At 30.5% G+C, this 22,989-nt stretch overlaps 1 protein-coding gene and 1 long non-coding RNA gene across 7 annotated transcripts in view; both read left to right on the forward strand.

Moving 5' to 3' along the window:
- Window positions 1-6,944, forward strand: part of LOC107444539 (uncharacterized) — a 40,860-nt gene extending 33,916 nt beyond the window's left edge. For 3 of the 6 annotated variants that reach the window (XM_087161609.1, XM_087161607.1, XM_087161608.1), the window contains exons 3-5: window positions 603-722; window positions 4,174-4,239; window positions 6,303-6,944. In XM_087161609.1, the coding sequence (XP_087017735.1) occupies window positions 603-722; window positions 4,174-4,239; window positions 6,303-6,754 (638 nt within the window). In that variant the 3' untranslated portion in view covers window positions 6,755-6,944. The remainder of the gene's footprint in view (window positions 1-602; window positions 723-4,173; window positions 4,240-6,302) is intronic. The other 3 variants (XM_071182640.2, XM_071182637.2, XM_071182639.2) reach the window with 1 other exon arrangement.
- A 2,715-nt stretch (window positions 6,945-9,659) lies between these two features.
- On the forward strand, window positions 9,660-22,774 carry LOC122271925 (uncharacterized). Its single transcript, XR_006226671.3, has 2 exons — window positions 9,660-9,798; window positions 22,544-22,774. It is a non-coding gene; the product is annotated as an uncharacterized LOC122271925 (long non-coding RNA).
- Window positions 22,775-22,989: the final 215 nt, after the last annotated feature.

Consider the following 22,989-nt stretch of genomic DNA (forward strand, 5'->3'; position numbering starts at 1 on the left):
AATGAAATAAAAAATATTCAAAAATGTTAAAGTTACTGAATTAATAAAATATTGCGCTTACATAGTATTCCCGAGGTTAACATACATGAAATAAAAATTCATTTTCTGGTTGAAGAGAACCATTAAGAATCAAATAATTTCATCCTACTAAAGGCAAATTGTACTTAAAAAACAATTAATCAATTTATTAATTATTTATATATTATTAATTAATAATTAATCAATTAATAATTATATATATTATTTATTTATATATGTATATTTATATTATTTATATATTATTAATTAATAATTAATTAATTTATAATTGTAATTAATTATTAATAAATTATTAAATAATAATTAATTATTAATTAATAAATAGTTATTAATTTATTTATTTATTAATTATTTATAAAGCATCTGTACAAGAATGTGCAACGACGTCTTTCGTTAACAAAACTAAAATGATTACGAAGCAATTTTTATCTTAAATTAAAACTGAATGCTTTTTTTACTAATCCTAAATAGTAAAGATTGTTTTTCTACCACACAAGGTACTTAGTGAAAAGAATGTGTTTTATTTAATGACTAAAAATTATTAGAAGTATTTTCCTTAACAGATGACATGGATAATACTAAAAACTGGATGCAGTTTCTTCCCAGCCATGTGCAACATATTCTGAAATCAAAAACAACAACCACTACAGCGAGTGATGTCGAAATGTCATCCAATGTACAAGGTAGTTTTACGATTTTGCATAGGGTGTTCTGTAAAGACCTTCCTTTATGTGTATTTTTAAAATCTTTAAATTGAGGGTCACAAATTAGAATTTAAAAGGGAAAAAAACGCTATTTAAATCCGAAAAATCACTACAGGAAGGCGCATAAAACAAACAAGACAGGTTTGATTGCGAATCAGAAGAGATAGGAGGTGAAAGACGACTATTAGAAACAAAACAATGAGGTAATCCCAGCGGCGGCTTGTGGCGACGAATTCAGCACCCGGCTCACACGAACCACAACCGTGAGAGCCGCGATTTCTCATGGGATGGAGCGTTCGCATTCCAATGAGGCAAACCGGGTTCGAATCTCAGTCGATACGAAATCCGACCGGACCGATCACAGTTCTGGCGTGAAATATCCTCAGTGGTAGATGGATCATGGGTTTTTTTTTTTTTTTTATTTTTTTTTATTTAAACGACTTAAAACTCCTCATGCACCACAAAGTATAGCATGAGGCTTACAGTTGTAAGTAAAAAACAAAAGGAGAAAAATTTACAAATTTACATTAAAAACAAAATTCCGCATGGTTTAGAGTCATGGTTTAGATCATGGGTTAGAGTCCCCTTGCCGTCAGGCTAACCGTGGGGTGTTCTGGTGGTCTTCCTCTCCATGTCACGCAAATAGTTCCATCAAAAAGTCATCCAAGAAGACAAATTTCTCCTAATACTTGATCCAAGAGTTCCCTTGTCTTCTGGATTGGGTACAAGGCTATGGAGTTAAATATTAGTAGTCGTAAACCCAAAAATTGGATCGGCTGTTCAACGACGGTTATAAAATAAAATAAAAACTCTAGTGAAACCTGTTTTGATTACACACGCCATCCTTTACTGTCGTTTGTTAATAGTCATAGATTGCGTTTTTGTTTTCTCCTCGCTTAAATATTAAGTTGCGTCCCTAATATGTTTACTTTTCCGCCTTCATATTATGATAACGATTCTTAAAAAGAGATAATTCTTAAAAGATTCATATTAAAGGTGGCTTTTGTGTTACACCGTGTATGTACCTATAATAAAAAAGCGTACAGTGTGTTCAGTATATAGCAACTTTTGTAAACATTTTTAAAATTCTTACTAAAAATGAAAGTATAAAAGTTTACACATTGCAGGTCACAAATTAATATTTAAACGAGGGGAAACGATAAAAAATACTATAGAAATCTGACTAACCATAACTGAACAAATTTGGAATATGAAGCACCGAAACATGTTTGATTACGGGTGGGAAAAGAGAGGAGCTGAAGTTCGATGATTAGAAATATCCTTAAGCTTCAACCAGCAATCCAACAGGTTTGAAAGCTCTGTGCGTACGCCTTCCACAACTCTGATTTTGTCTGATTTCGATTGCATTTTTCTCCGCTTATCTGTTAATTTGCGATCGTCGATATGCATACTTTGTTTTCTTTATTTTTTATAAGGAGTTTACAGATCTAGCCTAAATGATTTGTCCTAGTTTCAAAGCACTGTTTATTTCTAAGTATACGGCGTACACAAATAAGTCATATATGCCGAGATACATACACTCAGAAGTTTCTGGTGCATTTTACAAAGGTACAATGAGTGTGCTTCACTTGTCACCTAGCATACATACACTTCATTGGGAAACCAGTTCTCTCCATACGTTTAAGAGCATGTTTCTATGAATATCCATCACAGCATCGATGGTGCAGTGCTGCAATATTGTTGGCGATGGGGGTGTAGTACCCCAAATAAAGAATATACCACCTTAACTTTTGTTTTAATTATCAGATTTTCTCAAATTAAAATATCAGAAGTTTAAAAACGTGTCCTCAATTTTGATAATTAGTCCTAACTATTCATCAAATTGGACTAAAAAATGTACTTTCTCGTAATAAAGATGCGTTTTTTTTTAATGAAATTGAATTTTTGACTCTCAAAATAGGAAAGGAGCAGCCGCAACTTGAAAAATTTGGTCTAGGAAGTTTTGGGATGGGAGAACTGTTTAAATTTATATTAATTTAACTTTCTGCGTGTTCAGCCATATCTTGCGAAAGAACAAAGTCCCGTAGTGGATTGATCGTAAAGACACGGTTTCCAGTAGAGCATCGAAGTCAATCATCATTGGCTGCGGTCAGTAAGCGGGTGGGTGACCACTTTGATCAGCCTACGTAGGGACTGAGGGTGCGCGGTATCGGTCCCCGTTAAACTGTTCTGCGTAAAGTGCTCGACTTCGCGCACAGGTCGTCGGGTTAAGCGGAGGAGCCACCCCCTCTGCAGAGGATCAAAATTGCTATGGCATGTCTTCAGATCATCCTCAGGGATGTTTTCCAGACCATCGCCAATAACTCAATGTGCAGCTCTAGTGTGACGTAAATAAAGTCTCTACCTACCGAGGGAATATTAAAAATCGACACAATTTTAAAACTCATTTACCCAAAGATAATTCCATGTAAAAAAATTATTTTTTAATAATCATTTTTTTTATAATGTTAGAAACCGTTTTGAATCAGTATCTAACAAGTTTTAAAAGATGAAATTTTAAATGACGAAATACAAAAAACATTGAATGAAAATGGTTAAGTAGTTTTGGAGTTGAATTTTTGAAAAAGCAATTTTGTCCTTAATTAAAAAAAATAATAAAATATAATAAAAACATTTAAAAATTATTTTTAGGTGAAATGGTCTTTGTAAATATTAAATTTGCTATTGCATCTGAAGTATTGTCAATTTACTTTTAAGATTCCCTAGACATCGCTTTTGATCGTGCTTGATTTTACCCTGTATATGAAACACTATAAATGAAATACGTATTAGTGTAATGAAACACTATCAGACAAGCCGAGATAGCCTGGGTGACAGGGCGCTGTTCTCACGTTCGTGAGGACGGGAGTTCGAATTTAACCGGTCGAAAACTCCCCATGTAGTAAATAGTGACTGGTGCACGTTAATCAGTCAGGTCACAAAGTTCTCCATGTTCCAATAACAAATTATGTCTCTATGGAAACTGAATTGGAAATTGATTGCTCTCTGGTTCAGGTCAAAAATTACGATCTATGGATGAATGAAGGGATGTATGAATCGGTCCGCTCTATAAACTGGTGTGATGTATGGGTGTGGAAGAAGTTGAATTCTTTTGACCATAGATGGCGCCACTGGAAAACAAAAACATTCGTAGCCGCTCTGTCTTAATAGCCGACATCAACAGCAACAACAACTATTAGAAATTTACCTTTTATTGTTTTTCATATTGTTTTTTTTTCACTTGTAAAAATTCATTTAGGTGAGAAAAATACAAGTTTACGAGTTTTCATTAATTTTTTTTTTGGACATTCAAAATTGAAATTAGAAAAAGAAACATTGAATTTTGTTTCATACCACCGCTCCTTAAATTGTATATAAACAACATTATATTTTATTTGCAAAGATAAAAAATATTTTCATATTTTTTTAGAATCTACGGAGCTGCTCAATATAGGAGAAACAACGAATTCATCGTCTACCCCTGAGATAATGTATGGTAAGGAATAATTAAAATTACCTAGTGAGTGAATGAAGCAAAAAAAAAAGTGTGTTTTAAAAATACGAAAGAATCAAGGAAGAAGCAAATCACATTTGAAATCAAACTAAATTAAACTGTTTGTTTGGTTCGTAGGTTTAACTTAGGTTTGTTTCCATTAATCGGGTTTTAATTCCTCTATTGACTTTTGGAGCTTATTTTTGGCAAGAATTCTTAAACAGGATATAAAGAGTTGCCAATACGACTATCCTGCATATTCAAGGTTTTCGCCGTTTTTCAGGTTCTGTATTTGAATATTCTGCATTTTAATTTATTATAAACATCTTCCAGTTTCAAGCCTTTATTAAATTTGTTACGTGGTTTATTACATTCTCCTTCCTACGCTGAGGAAAGAAGTATGGTAAAACTCTCAGTATATGGTGAAAATTAACCATATTTCTAGCTCTATGGCAACATTAAAAAGCTTAGTTTTTACCGGAGTGCTCTGGTAATGACTTCAGGTAAAAGTAGCAATAAAATATGGTTTTATTACCTTGCTGTTTGGTAGTAAATTTGGTAATTTCAACATGTAACCTTAAAACATGGCTAAAAAAGCATTTATTCGGTTACATTTACTTTTCAGTTTTACATTTTTACTGTATGTGTGATAATGAGAACCAGAAGTTTTGGTAAACCTGCAAGAGTATACGAACGGAAAAATCACCAAATGAATGGTTTAAATGATGCATATTTTGGTTTTATTACCATTTTTTCGGTTAGAAATGTTATTATTATGCAAGTACGGTAATTTGTACCAGAATTTTTTCTCTTTGTATACTGTAATTTTTCACATTTAAATAGAGTTTTTGTTTTTTTCTCGCTTCAACATTAATTTGTGTCTATATCTTGCGTAAGTTCTTACCTTCGTTTTTGATGAGGATTCTAAAAATACATATTAAGGACAGTCTTTAGGAAACACCTTTCTTGTACTTTTTACAATAAAAATATACATGGTGTTCAGTACGGACTATCCTTAATATATATATTTTAAATCCTTTCAATCTGCATGATAGAGGTTTTGGCTTTTGAACTTGTGTTTAAGAGTAACCTTCGTCTGTATTTTACAAATAAATACTTGATTGTTACATCTTTTAAGTAGACTTTTATGGTTTATACAAATTTTGAATGATTCCTCAAAATGTTTATTAACTGATGTTTCTGAAATCCGTATATATTTGCTCATTGATTTTATTTTTATAAAACTTATATACTAGAGAGAATAATTTTTTTGGTTCTTATGCATCTTAGAAATTCGTGTTAGACTAAAGAACTTAAATCAGCTTGTGTCTCCAAACATTGAAATCGATAATATCGAGAAATTATGTCAACTTTTTGTTTCAAATTAAATTTATAAGTAGCATCATAATGAATGTAAACCAATTCACAATTTATGTAAATTTGATGGAATGTTTATAAATATAAAGTTAAAGGTTATAATAAATACATGGCATATTTTCAGAGCTACGTTTTAAAAAGAGTACCCGCTTAAAAATGAATGCTCCCGTGAAAATAACGGGGTGAGGTTTTGCCCTACTATTTCCAGGAAAACATTTTATTTCTCATTTTAAACACCATGTGGCAGTACCAGGATATTTTTAATGTAATTGCAGATGGTTAGTTTATTTTAAACTAGATGTCAGCACTAATCAAATACGTTTATTTGGCAAAATAGGCACTTTTATTACTGTTTTCTTAAAAATTAAACGATCGTTAGGGGGTTAAACACTGAGCCATCAATCGAAGAAATCCGAAAGCAGTTCCGAGGCTAGCAGTTCAAGGAAAGTTAGTTAGGACAGGTAAGAGGAAACCTCAATAATTGTAAATTTTCATTAAATCTATGGAAAATCCATTGTTTGCATTAACTTAAATTACATCTCCCGCAATTTTCGTGTTAAAAATTAATATTTCTGGGCTTAATGGAAAAGAAAAATGTGGAGAAAAAAAAGTTTCTCTTGTTCATGCCTTGTTTTAAGTTACATTTTTTTCTTGCGTAGTTATTTTTTAAAACATATTTTACATTTCAGGAAGTAGTTCGTCGTCCTCCAGCAATTCTGTGCCAATAGGTGCATCAATAGGTGGCATTATATTCTTCTTCCTTATTTGTTACTGCTGTTACAAGTGCTGCTGCTCACGTGGTTCAGTCTCACAAGGTGTCATTATCACACCAATGCAACCACCACCGCCACCACTACAAGAGCAACCCAACATCGTAATCCAACATTACCACACTACACCTCATATGCAACCCGCCCAACCAGGCATGGTACAGCATGTTCACCATACACATGCCCCGCCACCAATGGGACAGCCACAGTTTCAGCAACCACCCCCATATCCTCCAGCAGAATATGATAACAGACAAATGATTCAACAGGAATGGAGTCCACATGCACCAATGAATCAGCAACTGCAACAGTATCCATCACAAGATCCGTATAATCCATCAGCACCACCACCTTCTTACGGAAAATACTGATAGATATAAATGCGTGTTTAGGCATGATTTATTTTAATTGTACGGTGTTTCGAGTTTAACATGAGAAGTTATTATTTTAATTGATTTTGCTTCGATTGTATAAAAAATTATTCTTGTGATATTGTTAACGTTTTTTTAAACGAGGATTAAATTCACTCATTTAATAAATCATTCATATTTTTATAATCCACCCAGATTTGCATTATAATTCAGATTATGTATATATATATATATATATATATATTCAGTGGCGAACAGCACAATCTTCGTAAATATAAATTTTCCTGAGAGCCTAACACAGTCGAAAAGAGACCGTTGTTTTAAAAATTACACTTAACATAAAATGTGAACATCAAAATTGGCAGAAATAATGTAAATAAATATTGTACAAAAAATGTTTTACTAAGTTTTCTTTTTGTTAAAATTTTAATATTCTTTTAAATAAATAGTATAATTGAAATTTTAAAAAAAAAATTAATTTTTTTTTTATAAATATTTTTACTTCAAGAACATTGATTGGAATTCTTGAAAACCAAAACTTTTCTTTTGCTTATATATCTGCAGCTTGCTAAACAAATATTGTTAAAAACCTGAAACAAATAGTAATTAAGTTAGATAAGGAGTTAAAATAATATATTTTTTTTTGTTTCTCCTCTCAAAAACATTGTACACAGTTGGGATTGTGTTATTATATAAAAATTAAGATATTTGATTCAATAAAAAATTAAGAAAATATTTAAAATACATTTTAAATGTCTCTTGTACATGGTAAAGCTTTGAAACAATAACGATAATATCTATAAAATGAGCAAAAGCCATAAACTGTTTACGTTGTAAATTTTCGTATTAGGAAAGAGTAATAGAAAAAATTTACTTCCATACAAAGAGTTGAAAATAATTGTTTTTTAAATTCTGCTTAACTTTTTCTACTATTTCTGAACAAAATTACAACCATTTAAAATTCAAGAGTAATATCAATTGTTTATTAATAAACATGAATTCTGCTCAACTCTATGTAATGCCGAAACACAAATAATTCTATTATTTTAATTAAAAGAAACGAAATATATATGAAATATTGTTAATTGTTATGAAATATTGTACTTAAATTGCTTTAAAAATACGAAGAGTGACTGCGCAACTGCCAACTCATTTGCAGTCCTTCAAAAATGTATAAAACATATCAATAAAATTAATTACATATTTTTATATTCCTAGATTACTATCTACGTTGTAAAAACTTCTCAACATTAAATCATATTCAAATATTTTATGATAATTCAAAAGTGAACCACATAAAAATTTGTAAAAACATACACACTGAGAAAAAAATATGGTAATTATTCATGGTATGAAAAATATGATTATTTATGATAATTCAAAAGTGTCCCACATTAAAATTTGTAAAAAAATACACACTGAGAAAAAAATTTGATAATGATAATTTACAATAATTCATAGTATGATAAATATGATAGTTTCTGATAATTCAAAAGTGTGTATTTTTTTTACATATAAATTTGTAAAAAAACACACTCTGAGAAAAAAAATAAGGTCAAAAACACCAAAAAATGTACCATGTTCCGGCTTCTATGGAAACATCAAAAATCTCGGAAAATTTTACCGAAACGGATTGGTAAACTGGTATAGTGTTGGTAAAATTAAGAAAAAAATAAGGTTTTGTAATCTGCCATAAAATTTGGCAAATGGGGTAAAATGTAGGTATTTTCTCATAATACCTTAGAACATAACATAAAAATCATTTATTCGGTTAAATTTGTTTTTCAGTTGTCGTACGTTAAAAATTGCTATTTACAATTGGTTGAACTTAAATTAGTTCTCTAAGCATGTTTGCCATTAAAGTACATATATTGCCTTTAAAACTTGAGAAAATACTTTTTTTTATGGCTATTAAAAACTATAATCCATTATAGGTATCAAAAAGAAATGGTACTTGAGTTAAAATAAGGCAAAAATTTTATACAAATTTTAGTAACACCAGAGACCTTACCGTAAGGCGATCTGAGATAATTTTTTAAAACCATTTCAAATCTGTACATATTATTTAAATTTCTTGTATTCATGTGCCGTTTAAGAAATTTAAATTTCTTACAAACTATATGGGAGACATTTTAAAAATAATTGAAATTAAAAAAAATCATAAAAAATAAAGTCTTCAATTTTTGATATTTTTGGAAATATTAAGCTTTAAAATTTCATTTTTAATTTGGATAATTAAATGATTAAATTTCAGGAAATGGTCAATTTTCATTAAAATAATACAAATTTAACAACAGTTATTACATTTTTAAAAAAAGATGAAAAATTTTATTTTTCAATTTGCTTCATTCTTTATCGTTTAAAAAAAAATATTATGCATTAAAATTGAAAATAATTTTTTTTCATTTCCTGAATGCAAATTAAAGTAAAATGGCTGGATTATAATTACTCCTAATTTCAGGAAGATTTATTGCCTTAAATTTTGAAAAAAAAGTGAGAAAGAAAGATATTCTGGAAAAACAAAAATCCGAAACTTCTGCATATATTAAAGATTAATGGAACAACAAAAAAATAAACTTCTTGTTCTAATTTAGATACAAAAATAGTTTTTCATTTTTTTTAAAAAACACTAATTGCAGTATTTTTTTTTTAAAAAATAAAAAAAGAAGCCCTAAATTTTCCGAATGATCGATTCCTATAAAACTCGAAATTATAATTGTAAGTCTGAAACGCAACCAAAAGTGCATTCAAGAAACAGTTTCACTTTCACTTATATCCCACTCAAGCACTTATCACGTGATGAAATCACGTGATAAGAAAGAAAATGACGGGAATATTTTTACCCGTTTCTTCCCGTGATGTAACTAAATAAAAAGAAAAAAGAAAGAAAAAAATATTCATTTGAGAAAAAAAAAAAGACCTCTTGTAAGAATTTCATGGTTTTGTTTTCATTAGTAACTCCAGACAGGAGCGAAGAAACTATAATATTCACAAATTCTATTAATTGTCACTACAAATCTAATTTATGTCGGAAATAACGTGAGGTAAGATATTTTGTTAAATATTCACTTTTTTGGGATAATTTTTATCTTTTTAGTATAAGTTTATTTTATGATTTTAGACACTGACTGTTTGGAAAAGGATGATTAGTGTATACATGTTATTAAACTTTAAAACATGCATATTTTTATAATTTTCAACGATTTCAAACTACATTGATTATTTGATGCCAAATACATCCTTTCGAACTAATGTAATCCGTTGATTGTCATTTCCAATCTATTGAAGTATGAGATTTTGTTAAATATTTAATTTTTAAAAAATGTAATACTATTAGTAAATGTTTATTTCTTGATTTTTGACATCATAACTGCCAGAAAAAACATGTTTTTTTAAAAGTCAGGATAATTAACTGAGGTAACAGTTAGAATAAATAATTGAAGAATTAACTGAAGTAGGAGATTTTGTTGAAAATGTATTTTTGGAGAATTTTAATCATGTTAGTAATTTTTGATATTTTTATGATTTTGAACTCTAAGACTATCTGAAAAACATCTTTGTAGTAAATCTTTTTAATCTTATTAAACGTAATAGAATATATATTTTAATATAGTGTACGCATTTTAATCAACATTGTTAACTTGTTGGCAAACATATTTTTTCAAAGTAATGCTTTTTTTTTTCAATTGATCGACGTAATATCACACATATATTTCAATGAAATTCAATTTTATGTTTTTTTCGCTTAAATTATTTCAATAGTTGGTATAAGTAATTATAATTAAAAATTAATTATAAACGATAACAAAAAATTTTCAACAAATGTTAAATGAAATTGAAGGAAAAAAATTGAGGGAAAAAAGAAATTTTAATTAATAATATGATGCTATATTAAAAATATATTTTCATCTCATAGCTAAAGAATTAATAGTAAATAATTCTTAACAAATTAAATACTTATAATTTATAACTAATTATAAACAATATGATAAAGGATTTCTTAAAAAAATGGAAACACCGAAAATTAAGATAAAAAAGTAATTTCAAACGATACTATGATGTTATAATAAATACCTCTAGTCATCCCATATGCTAAAGAATTAATTACAAATGATTCCTTACAAATTAATAATTAAATAATTATGATTAGTAATTCATTACGAATGACATGATAAAGATAAGGAAAAATTAAAGATAATAACGATTTATGATAGGGATTTGGATTTATGAATTTAGAAACAATGAGAATTGAGGTAAAAAAAATACTCCAAATGATAATATGATTTTACAATAAATTTATGTCATAGCTAAACAATAAATAATAAATAGTTCTCTGCAAACTAAGTAATTTTAATCAACTATAATTTGAAATTAATAAAGAAATTTTTTAAAATTTTTTTCTTCAAATCAAATTACTCCGTCAAAACCCAACAAGTTGAGGACAAAAGAAACAAAAATTAAAAGAAAAAAATAAATTTCAAACGATAATAAGTCGACTCTAAATGCATATTTTTTGTTTAATAACTATAGAATTAAAAAATTATTTTTCCTGAAAATTACTTAATTAACTTTGCTTTAAAAAAGCTTTAAAGAGGCATTATTGTCTTTGTATATAAAGATAAATTTTCCTATTTTCATTGACAAATTTTCGAAAAGACAATAAACAATGTTTTTAAAAAAACAATAAGCTGTACGACCATATTCTATTACATCAGATGTTAATTACTCAATTCCGCGGCTTTTGTCCGTAGCGTTTTCATCAACTTATTATTTTTTTATGCACGCCAACTTTTTTTATGCAAAGTAAGCAACGTTTTTTTTTTTTTTTTTTTGAAAGTATGTTTGTAAAAGAGAATGAACATAAAAATTTATCCGCAAAAGAACATACCTGTAATTTAAAAGAAAAAAGAGTAAATTTATTTTGTACAGTGATCAAAAAATAAACGGAATACCACGAATTACTTTTGATCGAATTATAGGATCTTCACGTTCTAGAATCTTAATGGTTCGAGGACGTATCTTCAAATATGCTAATTAATAAGTGCAGACGATATTTTAAGTAACGAAATCAGACACAAAAACGTACTTCTCTGAATAAAGATACCTTTTTTTCCGACGAATTCGGATTTCTGTTCCACAAAATATAAGTGGTAGTCACAATCTGGGAAATCTAGTCCTAATAATAAGGTCAAGAGAGGGATCCAAAGTTTGGATTTTTAATGTTTATTTTATTTTTTGGGTATTTGGCCATTTGAGAAGTGAGTCGAGAAATTTTTGCTCACAAATATATAATACCCTCAGAGGGTCAGAATCCCTCAGCCATTCTGCGAACAGGGAAAGTTTTTCTTTGGTTTTCTGAGTCATGTATCGCAATTGCAGGTTAGTTCCATGAAGGCCATTTTTTCTCGACGTTTGATACAAAAGTTTTCTCGTCTTTTGGGGTGAGTTCGAATTTACGAGAATTTGGAATTGAACTCCCGAACCGAAAAATGGATTTGCTGTTCAACGTCGATTATGAAATAAATGAAATCAAAACAAAACCAATTGATTAAAATTTTCGTTTCTTTTCCTTTGTTATTGACGTATGCCTGTCAAGCCATGTTATCAGCCTGTTTATCAGTGGCGCCATCTAGGGCCAAGAATTCAACTTCTACCACACTCATATGTTAATCCCGTTTATAGGGCGGACCCATTCATACATCCATTCATTCATTCACAGATCATAATTTTGACTAGAATCAGAGAACGATTAATCTCCCATTCAGTATCCCCAGAAGCAGGGCTCGAAAAAACTCAGAAATTTTACCCGTTCCCGAGGACGGCTTGTCCAACAATGCACCCGTCCTCCATTGAAACTAACCCGTCGCTTTTAAATAAATAAAAATATAATTTTCTCCCATTTATTACAAACATTTATATAAATTGCACAATGAATTAGTCGTTACTAGGATTACATTATACAGTAATAAAAGAAATACTAGGTTACTAATAGTTACCTAGTATATTTCTTTTATGAAATAATTTAAATGACAAGGGTCAAGTTATCTGAAATGTCAAGTTATCCGAGGGTAATGCGTTTTTTAAATGAGTCAAATGTGACGTTTGCCAGTTCCACAATCAAGCTAATGATTTACAGAGGTTCCTGAACAGAAATCTGAAAGGGTTTTTCCATTTAGGTAGATGTTCATAATTGCTTTTAAAGCTTCTTGTTTAAGACCAGTACGTATTGTGTTTTTTTGTAAGTTTATTGCTGCAAAGCCCCTTTCAACCGCTGCAGTACTCCCAGACAGAGAAAACATCAATATATGCTCAGTATGTTGCTGTATTGTGGGTCATTTTGCTGCCTTGTAACTTACAAGATTCTTGTAAGATAACAAAAATTGAAAATGTATCACGAACATTAACGGGAAAATGGCCGTCCACACGGACGTCGGATTCGAGAAATTCGTTGTCCGCGGAGAATTTTTGACCGTCGAGGACGGGCGGACAAGCCCAGAGCTCTGCCCAGAAGTATTTTTTTATTTATTTTACACCCTTGTGCAAATTAATTGAAACAAACTTTTTTTTTTCGTGTTTTTTAAAGAAGATGTTTTGAGGTTGTTTCGGTTACAATGGAGTTGGACCTTTGTAGCCTATTGACGGTATGATGCGTTCTGAGCAGTACATTACTATTCTGGGTAAAAAAGTTGTTCCAGAGTTGAAGAAACGATACCCAGATGTAACAGGGATTTTTCAATAGGATTTAGCTCCTTGCCATACGTCCAAAATTGTCAAGAAATTCGTGTCTGAGAATCAAATTGAGACATTGGAATGGCCAGGGAACTCTCCGGATATCAACCCAATTGAGAATCTCTGGGCCATATGCAAGAATCGCCTATTAAATATGGACTGTACAACTATGGAGAAGCTAATCACGGCGTTATTTCATGTGTGGTACAAGGATACAAATATTATAAATGACTGTAAAAAATTAGTGGAATCCATGCCGAATCGTGTCCAAATGATAATAAAGTGTCGTGGAGATCATATTATGTACTAAAAATTTTTGAGTTTGTGTAAATTTAAATAAAATAGCATTTTCTCTTAGTTTTCTGAATTTATTGAGTTTGTTTGAATTAATTTGCACAAGGGTGTATAATCGTCGTTGAACCCAATTTTGTGGGTTTACGACTACTAACGTTCAGCTCAGTAGCCTTGTAATTTTGAACCCAATCCAGAAGACAAGGGAATTCCTGAATCGAGTACTAAGAGAAATTTGCCTACGTGGAGGACTCTTTGATGGAGCCATTTGCGTTACATGGAGAAGAAGACCACAAGAACCTCCTACGATTAGCCTGACTGCAAGGGGACTCTAACCCATGAACCCTCTATCACTGAGAATATTTCAAGTCAGCACTGTGGTCGGCGCAAGCGAGATATGGAATTCGTATCGACTGGGATTCGAACCCGGTTCGCCGCATTAGAAGTCGAGCACTCTATCCCCTGAGTCATCGCGGTTCTCCCCAGAGGTATTAATCTGTTATGGGAACATGGAGGATTTTGGGACTAGGCAGATTTAGCGTACATCAGTCACCATTTTAACACATGGGGAGTCTTTAGCCGGAGGGGTTCGAGCCAGCGCTCTACCGACCAGGCTATCCCGATCCCTTCCCTTCTTTTGCATCATTTCAATGTCCATCTTTGACACCATACCATACGTTTCTTTTCCCGCCCGTTTCTGTAGAAAAAAAAACAGCAGCGTCTAAAAAGAGCGAAAAAGAAATAGGAAAAAATAGCACGGGAAAAAGCATTTTGTTAATTATATAAATATAATGATCAATTCGTTTCGGATTAAGTCGGAATTTCATGTAATTAGATAATTTTCTGAGCCTAATTAAATATTTCTTTGAAAAAATTAATTAACATACAAGGATTCATTTAAAATTTACGGAAAGCAGCTTTCCTCACTTTTTATTATTCAACAAATTGAATAGAACTTTTTAGCAAATCAAAAACAATTCTTAATTTCAATAACTCTTATTGTACTAACATTGTTATATCGTAATAAACAAACAATGCCTTTTCAACGAGTTATTTATTTTTAAAAAATATTGTATTAAATTGAAATATTTTATTACTTACTTATTTCTACGACACTACAGCCTGCTGTAAGTCTTGTCTTGCAGAACAATATCGTTTCAGACTTTCCAATATTTATCTTTTGACTTCCTGTTTTTCTCCTTCAAGGTGTTTCGATCTTTGGTGTAATCTTATTTTTTCCGGTCCACCTATTGGTCTTGAATTTAAAGATTTACAATTTAAGGACTTTACTACGATTTCTAATATCGTTTAACCTTTCAATGAACTCTGGCCATGGCAAAAGTCTTGATTTAATAAATCAAACTGGATTTTTTTTCGCTTGATTATTGGTCAAGTTCACTAGTGTTGCTCAATATCCACAGTGTATTATATACTTTATTTAGACTGAAAATTCCTTTCAAAATTTTTCTGTGAAGATTTGTTAAATTAGATTTGTTTAGTCCAAGTTTCACTGCCATACGTAACTATTCATCTTATTTCTGAAGGTGGTTTTCTCTATTATCAACAGATGGCAGCACAAGGAACCTATTTATAACCTTCTCTGAATGATACGAATGATTTGATTTAAACTAATTTGAGTTATAAAGTTTATTTTTGAAGTATAAAAATAGTAGAGTTGTAAATTTTTGTTTTGTGTAGTTGAATTATAAAGTTTAGCATAAAGTTTTTATTTAAAGTTTAAAAAAAATTATAAATGATTCAAGTTATGGGCAATTTGCTATGAAAAGAAAAATTAAGATGGGAATGAGAATTAAGAATTAAGATGAGAATGAAAAGAAAAATAAGAATTAAGATGAGAATGAGAATGAAATAAAAGTGATACAAATTTAATCACGTATCAAACCTAATCATTCAATATTTATTCCTAGAACTATTTTGTTCATATGATTGCGACTATTAACTAAAATAAAATATAAAATAACATACTAGCAATTTACATAACGTAGATCTCAGTTCCGAGCCATAACAATATCTTTTTTTTTCTTTAATGGAACGAACAAACTATGTGATTCTCTCATTAAGAATTAAAATAAAGTGAATAACTGTTTAAAAATATTCAATATTGTTTCAATTCTATCGTTTCAACTGTTACAAACTAACGAATGAAACACACTCGCTACGTTAAAAAGGAAAAAAAATAGTTACGTCATGTTATGACGTCATGGAACAGCCCAAGACATCCGGTATTTTTTTTTTAGGGATAGATAGTGAATAGACCTAATAATTGTTATTGATGTTTACGCATGATTACGCATGATGTTTACGCATGATGTTACGCATGATGGTTACGTATGCATACCCTCCAACTTATGAGGATTTTGAAAATAATTCTTTCTAGTGGTAGCGAACCAAAGTAGAAATTTTTAAAGCAAATGGATCTCTCATAAAACTTTTATCAGAACTTAAGAATCTAGCCAATATGGCCTGCACTTTTATAAGTAATAGTGGACAAGTTACGCTAAAATTAATTTTTTTAAAATATTAAGACATTAATTTTGCTACCGTCTGAAAAGAAGATTTCTGAAACTACGGAAATTCCGTAGCAGTTGGAGGGTATGCGTATGATTAACGCATGCACTGATGGTGATGCCATAAATTTTGTTTTTTGTTCATTAATAACGAAGCTTAATTCATTTGCTGCTTTTATAAAATGACTGATAAAGAAAATTTGTGCAGTTCTAACTCTAATAATATATTTAATGTTTAACTCGTCAAAAAATTTACTCCCCGAGAGACTATTATTAATTGATAAATTTTAACAATACAATTAGGTAATATAGACTTGTTTTAGACATAAGGAAATTTTTGACATAATAGATTCATCAAGAATTCGAGAAATCATCAATTGCTTTATACTGTCGGAATCTTGGGTATGAATTCGATTTCGACAATGTTAAAATTATTTCAGTCACGTCAGCTCATCTTGATGCCCTGGAAATTTTTTTTTTATTCATTTCATTAGTTTCTCTTTAATTCTCCATAAAACGTGGAAATGCATTTAACCCTGATTCGCGCATCTGAGCCATTGTGATTTTTCATGTTCTGTATTTCATCTTTTTTCTCTTCCGGCTACTGTGGTTTATTTAGTATTGTATTTTGCTCATTTTTATTTTTCGAATTTCGTTGGTAAATTTACATGTTTTTTTTTCTTTAAATTTAATTATTATTATTTTTTTTTTAATGGTGGTCATTTGGAACTACTGCCCATCGGCCACAGAAAGTGCCAGAATTGCTAACTCTCTCTTCGTTACCCAGTGGGCACTTGTGGCGAAGCAAGACCGCCTCCAAAGAAAAAGGAGTAACTCCTCCTTCTTTCGAGGTGGCCTTGGACGGAGCCACGGAGGTGGAGCAGCGTCCCCCACGTCACCCTACCACAACCCGTTTTTAGGGCGGGTCACATTCACACACAAAGGACATAGAACACAGAAAGAAAAAAACATCCATGCCTTGCCCCCGATTCGAACCCAGAACCTTTCTGATGTAAGGACAGTTCTCTGCCCCCTACACAGGCCGATCAACGCTCGACTAATTATTTAGTGACATCGAATTCGGGTTCAACAGAGTTTGAAATTGATTTCGACTTCACATTTATACAAGAATTACTAAGGTGCTTTTTTCTTCGGTTTTTTTTCCCGCCATCACTTGTGTAGACCTCAGGAAAAAGCCTTACCTATTAGAAGATCTATACTCTGTTGCAAGTTAAGAAAAAACCATTATCTCTAAGGAGCAGTGGCGTACGCAAGGGAGGGGTTTAGGGGTTTAAACACCCCCCTTAAGCTCAGATAAAATGGCAAAAATAAAACTTTTAGTAGAAATTATGCGTGCTATTATTTTTCAAGACTATATATTTTTATTTGCCTTTTTTTCTCACGGTATTTCTCAGAATAGTGAAAAAACATTTACTATAATAGGGTTGTAGTTTTGAAACCAAATTCACGTGATACTGTTACGGACTGGTTCCTTTCTGTCCTGCCAGTATAATAGTTTTCGAGACTAGCTGTCATTCGCGAGGTCTTTACGCAATGATTACTGGAATCCTAGACGTTCTGTCGTCTTAAAGACAATTCGAGAATTTTGAAGATGCGGTGAAAAATTATATAAAAGGGGGAACGGAGTACAGTGGAGTTAGTTAGTCAGTCTAAGATCTATCTCTGCCGCTTGTCTTTCGGAGCTTGTCGTTAAATCTGTTTTGTCTTAACAAAAAGTTCATTCAATCGCTGAACCCGTCGTCGCCACTATTTCGACTAGGGAAAAAATTAGTAACAATACCATTGGAGATACTGTGCTCGTTGAAGTTATTCATTCCAGCTCGAAACTTTGAGATCCTAGCATAGCGGATATTTCTGTGCCAATATATGTATATATAGAGAGAGAGAGATATTTGCTGTTCTTGGATCTTTAGAATGTCAAAACGCAAGAATTTAACGATTTTTAATTATTTTGTGAAAAAATCACGACCTGAAATTAGTGAGGGCACAGCATCTAGTACCAATGTAAGTTTTTTTGTTGTACAGAAATGTGATACTTCAGTTGAAGAAAACGTTTCTAGCATAACAAAATCTGATGAATGTGAAAGTGGTCCTCAAAGTGTTACTTCCCACCCGTATGACATTGGACTTTTTTCAGAAGATATTACATTATGTTCCTAAACTTAAAAAAATCAAATCAAAATTTAACTAAACAATGTTGTCGAAATAAAAAGTCAAAATTGTCCAGCTGTCTAAATTAGATAAATAATAGTGCTTTATTACAGACTCGAATTTCTTTTAGCAGTTTCAGAAAATTATGAACACCCCCCTTGAAAAAATTCTGCGTACGCCACTGCTAAGGAGAGAGCCTTTTTGCATCTAAGTGTACGCCAAATGGATGCCAAGCTCCCCGCGCAAACGTATATCAACAACGCCAACTCTTGAAACGACGTTGCCTTTTTCTTTGACTGCTTTCCTTAAATGGTGTGAAATAAAGGAAAACAAAACTTATTGAATAATAAATTAACAAGTAATCAGAACTAATAAAAATGAAATCTAAAAATCGGAACAGATATGCTATTTTTCTTTTCTTTCGCATTTAAAGAAACTTAAGAAGGAATAATTGATTTCATTTCGTGCAGACTATTTTCGACCGCAATGAAATAAAAGCAAAAATTCCTTATCTCTTTGATTTGTTAAGAGCATGTCAGCACAAGACGCGCTATTTTTAGTGGTCCAATTAAATCCAGTCCTCTTGCAACGTTACATAATTGTTCCTTTTCAAACGAATGCTCGCCTTATTTATCGAAATATGTCGCCAAGTCTAGGATTCCAGTAAGACTACGAAGCTATAACTTCTTTTTTGATAATTCTATCATATATATCGTAAAAGATAGCACGAATTATATTTTTGCCCGACGTGTTTAACTTTTAAAAGCTTTTAAATTGTTTTATAGGCATATTTGTATAATTTTATAACGAAATAAAACGGAACTATATGCTGCCGCGGATGGTTACATAAATCCTATAACGCAATGGCCTTTTCTTAAGTTGCAACATCGTTCTCCATTTTTTTATGGTTATGAAAACCTAATTAATCGAGCTTCTTTTAGTGGAAATAAATCAAAATTATATAAAAAAAAAAGTTCATTTATAGCTTTGAATATACTAACAAATAAGACTGCTATTTTTTGTCGAAATATTGAATGCAAAGAAAAAATGTTTAATGAATTTGTTCTTGGTGTATCCATGTGCTGAAAATGATTAAAAAAAAATTGAATAATGGCTTTCCAAACAAAAAAAGGAAAGAAAGAAAATTTTTTATTAACAATTCTTAATTTTTGAATGTAGCTATTTTAACAAATCTAGAACATCTAATAACTGTCTTGTATTATTAGATGTCAAAGATCTAGAACTAGAACATCTTTAGTTATTTAAGATATAGAACAGCAATTAAAAAAGACTGTAATTATAAAAATCATTGTATAAAACTGCTAATAATCATTGTATAAGACTGCTAATTATTTTCAAAATATTTAATGCAATTAAAAAATAAAATATTTAATTATTATGAATTGTTCTTAGTGTCTGCATATGCTGCGAATGACTTAAACAAACTGAATTATGGTTTTCAAAAAAAAAATTATCACAGTTATCAGAAAACCAATTCTTTACTTAAGAATGTTGTTATTTTATTTTGAATTGAGTAACTCGGTGAAAAATACTTACTAAATTCTTGTATAAATGTATATCCTTTCTATAATTTATTCAACATATTATTATTTAAATAGACTTTTTTTAAAAAAATTGCTTATATCTATCGGAATTTTACACACATAGGTTCATTAAAAAAATTCAAAATATGAAATAAGTTATGGATTAGGGGTTGGAAATAAATATAATTATTTCTGGTTTTAAAAAAATCGAATCGCTTCAATAAGTCCTAGGATTGAGCAAGAAACTTTTTAGGAACCACTGATCTAAGTCCTATATTTTGGAGTTTGGGAATTGTAATATGGTATTAACTTCTATATGGAGACAAAAATCCTAATATTGTGACTACAATATCAAAAATATCATATTACAAAAAATTTGCATATTTCCTCTAACATTTTACACACATTTCCTTAAAAATGTTCAAAATATTAAATAAATTATGGATTAGGGATTGGAAATAAATATAATTATTTCTGGTTTTAAAAAAATCGAATCGCTTCAATAAGTCCTAGGATTGAGCAAGAAACTTTTTAGGAACCACTGATCTAGAGAGTCCTATATTTTGGAGTTTGGGAACTGTAATATGGTATTAACTTCTATATGGAGACAAAAATCCTAATATTGTGACTACAATATCAAAAATATCATATTACAAAAAATTTGCATATTTCCTCTAACATTTTACACACATAGATTCCTTAAAAATGTTCAAAATATTAAATAAATTATGGATTAGGGATTGGAAATAAGTATAATTATTTCTGGTTTAAAAAATCTTTCTAATGCTAATCTTTTCATGGAACCCTAAAATTCCGAAGGAAAATTTTTGGGAACAGCTGATCAAGAGAGCTCTATATTTTGGCGTTTCGGAGCTGAAATAAGGTACCGTCATGTGGGGCTACTTTCTGCAGTGCAAATTCTAATTTGACACTTTTCAAGTGCTGCTATTCAGTATTATGTTTTTTTCACGTTGAAAATGCGTAGAATTTAAAGATAGAAGTCTCCTCTATTACTACAAACATTTTTTTCGAATTTTAAAACAATCTCAGAGTGTGTTTTGTTTATCCAATGTCAACTTCTTTCCGAGAACGTCAGACGTCGAAAAGTGTGCGTGGAAACTTTAGCTGTGAAATGCAAAGACGTTGATAAAACAATTGTCGTAAGTGCAAAATTTTGTATTTATATATTAATAAACAATTATATCATGTTAGCGTTAAAAAATTTTGAAAATTAATAACAAATAAACAGAAAATGAAAAAAAATGCACTGTGGGGCTACTTCGTGCAAAGTTTCATTCGTTTTTTTTTTCGACCGAAAAATTTTCAGACGTTATAAAAAAATATCTGGAACGAGAAACTACCATGACTACACTTTCGAAAAGCTGCAACAATGTTTGCAAGCAGTTGCTGGTGGTATGTCGATTGCAGAAGCTTCTCGGAAGTACAAAATCCACAGAAATACTATCTCTAATAAAATTCACAAGAAACACGTGAAACGTGCTGGTAAACTATTATTTTTCGTCTACAAAGATTTTTCTAATGAATTAATCAAACTGTAGTGTAACGGAATATCGGCTATTTCAAATTAATTGTAAATTAGGACAAAAGTGACTAAAAGTACACTTAATAAAGAAATTTAATTAATAACCACAGATACAAACATAAATTACATTTGAACAAAAGTAAAAAGAATTAAAATTAAAGAAAACTCGGGGAAAGGGGAAAAGTCATGTTTAGGGTTTCATATCCGAACTTGAACTGAGTCTCGGTGGTGGGGACATAGGTGGCACCACAGGGTATTGGTTTGTTACAAAACGATTTAACACATAAAAATATATTTTATAGGACATCAGGTCATTTTGACAGAAACTGAAGAGCAAGTTCTGTCATGTTCATTCAAGCATGTTATGTTCAAATTTATCAGTATTATAAATGATAATGAATATGTAATAATTATTATTTTCTAAATTTCATTCATTTCAATGTTCAAAAATGTATATGGTTTCCTTTTGTTTAAACTCAAATGTTATGAAATAAACATTCTTTTCAAGAAAAAATTCTTTAAAGAAAATAGTAAAATTATTTTCAAACTAATATCTTTGCATATCTTGATGTTTTTGTTATTAAAAATGTCAACAATTAACTTTTTTAACAATTTTATATCAATATTTTACCAAAAACGTGATTATTAAACTGAATTCCAATGCTACACAAAGTAGCCCCACTTGGGGGCTACTTTGTGCAAGGCATGTTTTGACCTATTATTCGTAAATATTACATACAAATAATGCCAATATTGATCAAATTCACTCGTCTGAGTCCAGTTATGAATATAATATCGATAAATTTTATTTAAGTTTGAATTAACATAGTTTTTTACATGTCAAAGTTCAAAAACTGAGAAATCCTGCACAAAGTAGCCCCACATGACGGTATTAACTTCTATGTTAAGACAAAAAATCTCAATATTGTGATTTCGTTACAATATTTTAATTCATTTGATTAAAGTATTATTTTCATTCTAGGTCCAAGGAAGGAGAATGATTTGGGAACTACTTGAAGTTCTTATATGTATCGTAATAGTTGCTGCTTTCATATGGTGCATATGCAGATGCTGTTGTAGGGGCAGTGGAATATGTTGCTGCAAAGATAATCTCGTCGTCATTGTGTAGCAAAGGTGCTATCGAATATTTATATCGATATAATATCGATATCAATATAGTATCACTCATCTAATAAAGATAATCTCGTCGCCATTGTGTAGCAAAGGTGCTATCGAATATTTATATCGATATAATATCAATATCAATATAGTATCACTCATCTAATAAAGATAATCTCGTCGTCATTGTGTAGCAAAGGTGCTATCGAATATTTATATAGATATAATATCAATATCAATATAGTATCACTCATCTAATAAAGATAATCTCGTCGTCATTGTGTAGCAAAGGTGCTATCGAATATTTAT

This window comes from Parasteatoda tepidariorum, chromosome 4, assembly GCF_982258835.1.
Source record: "Parasteatoda tepidariorum strain Cologne lab strain chromosome 4, Ptep-v5.0, whole genome shotgun sequence".
NCBI classification, from domain to species: Eukaryota; Metazoa; Arthropoda; class Arachnida; order Araneae; family Theridiidae; genus Parasteatoda; species Parasteatoda tepidariorum.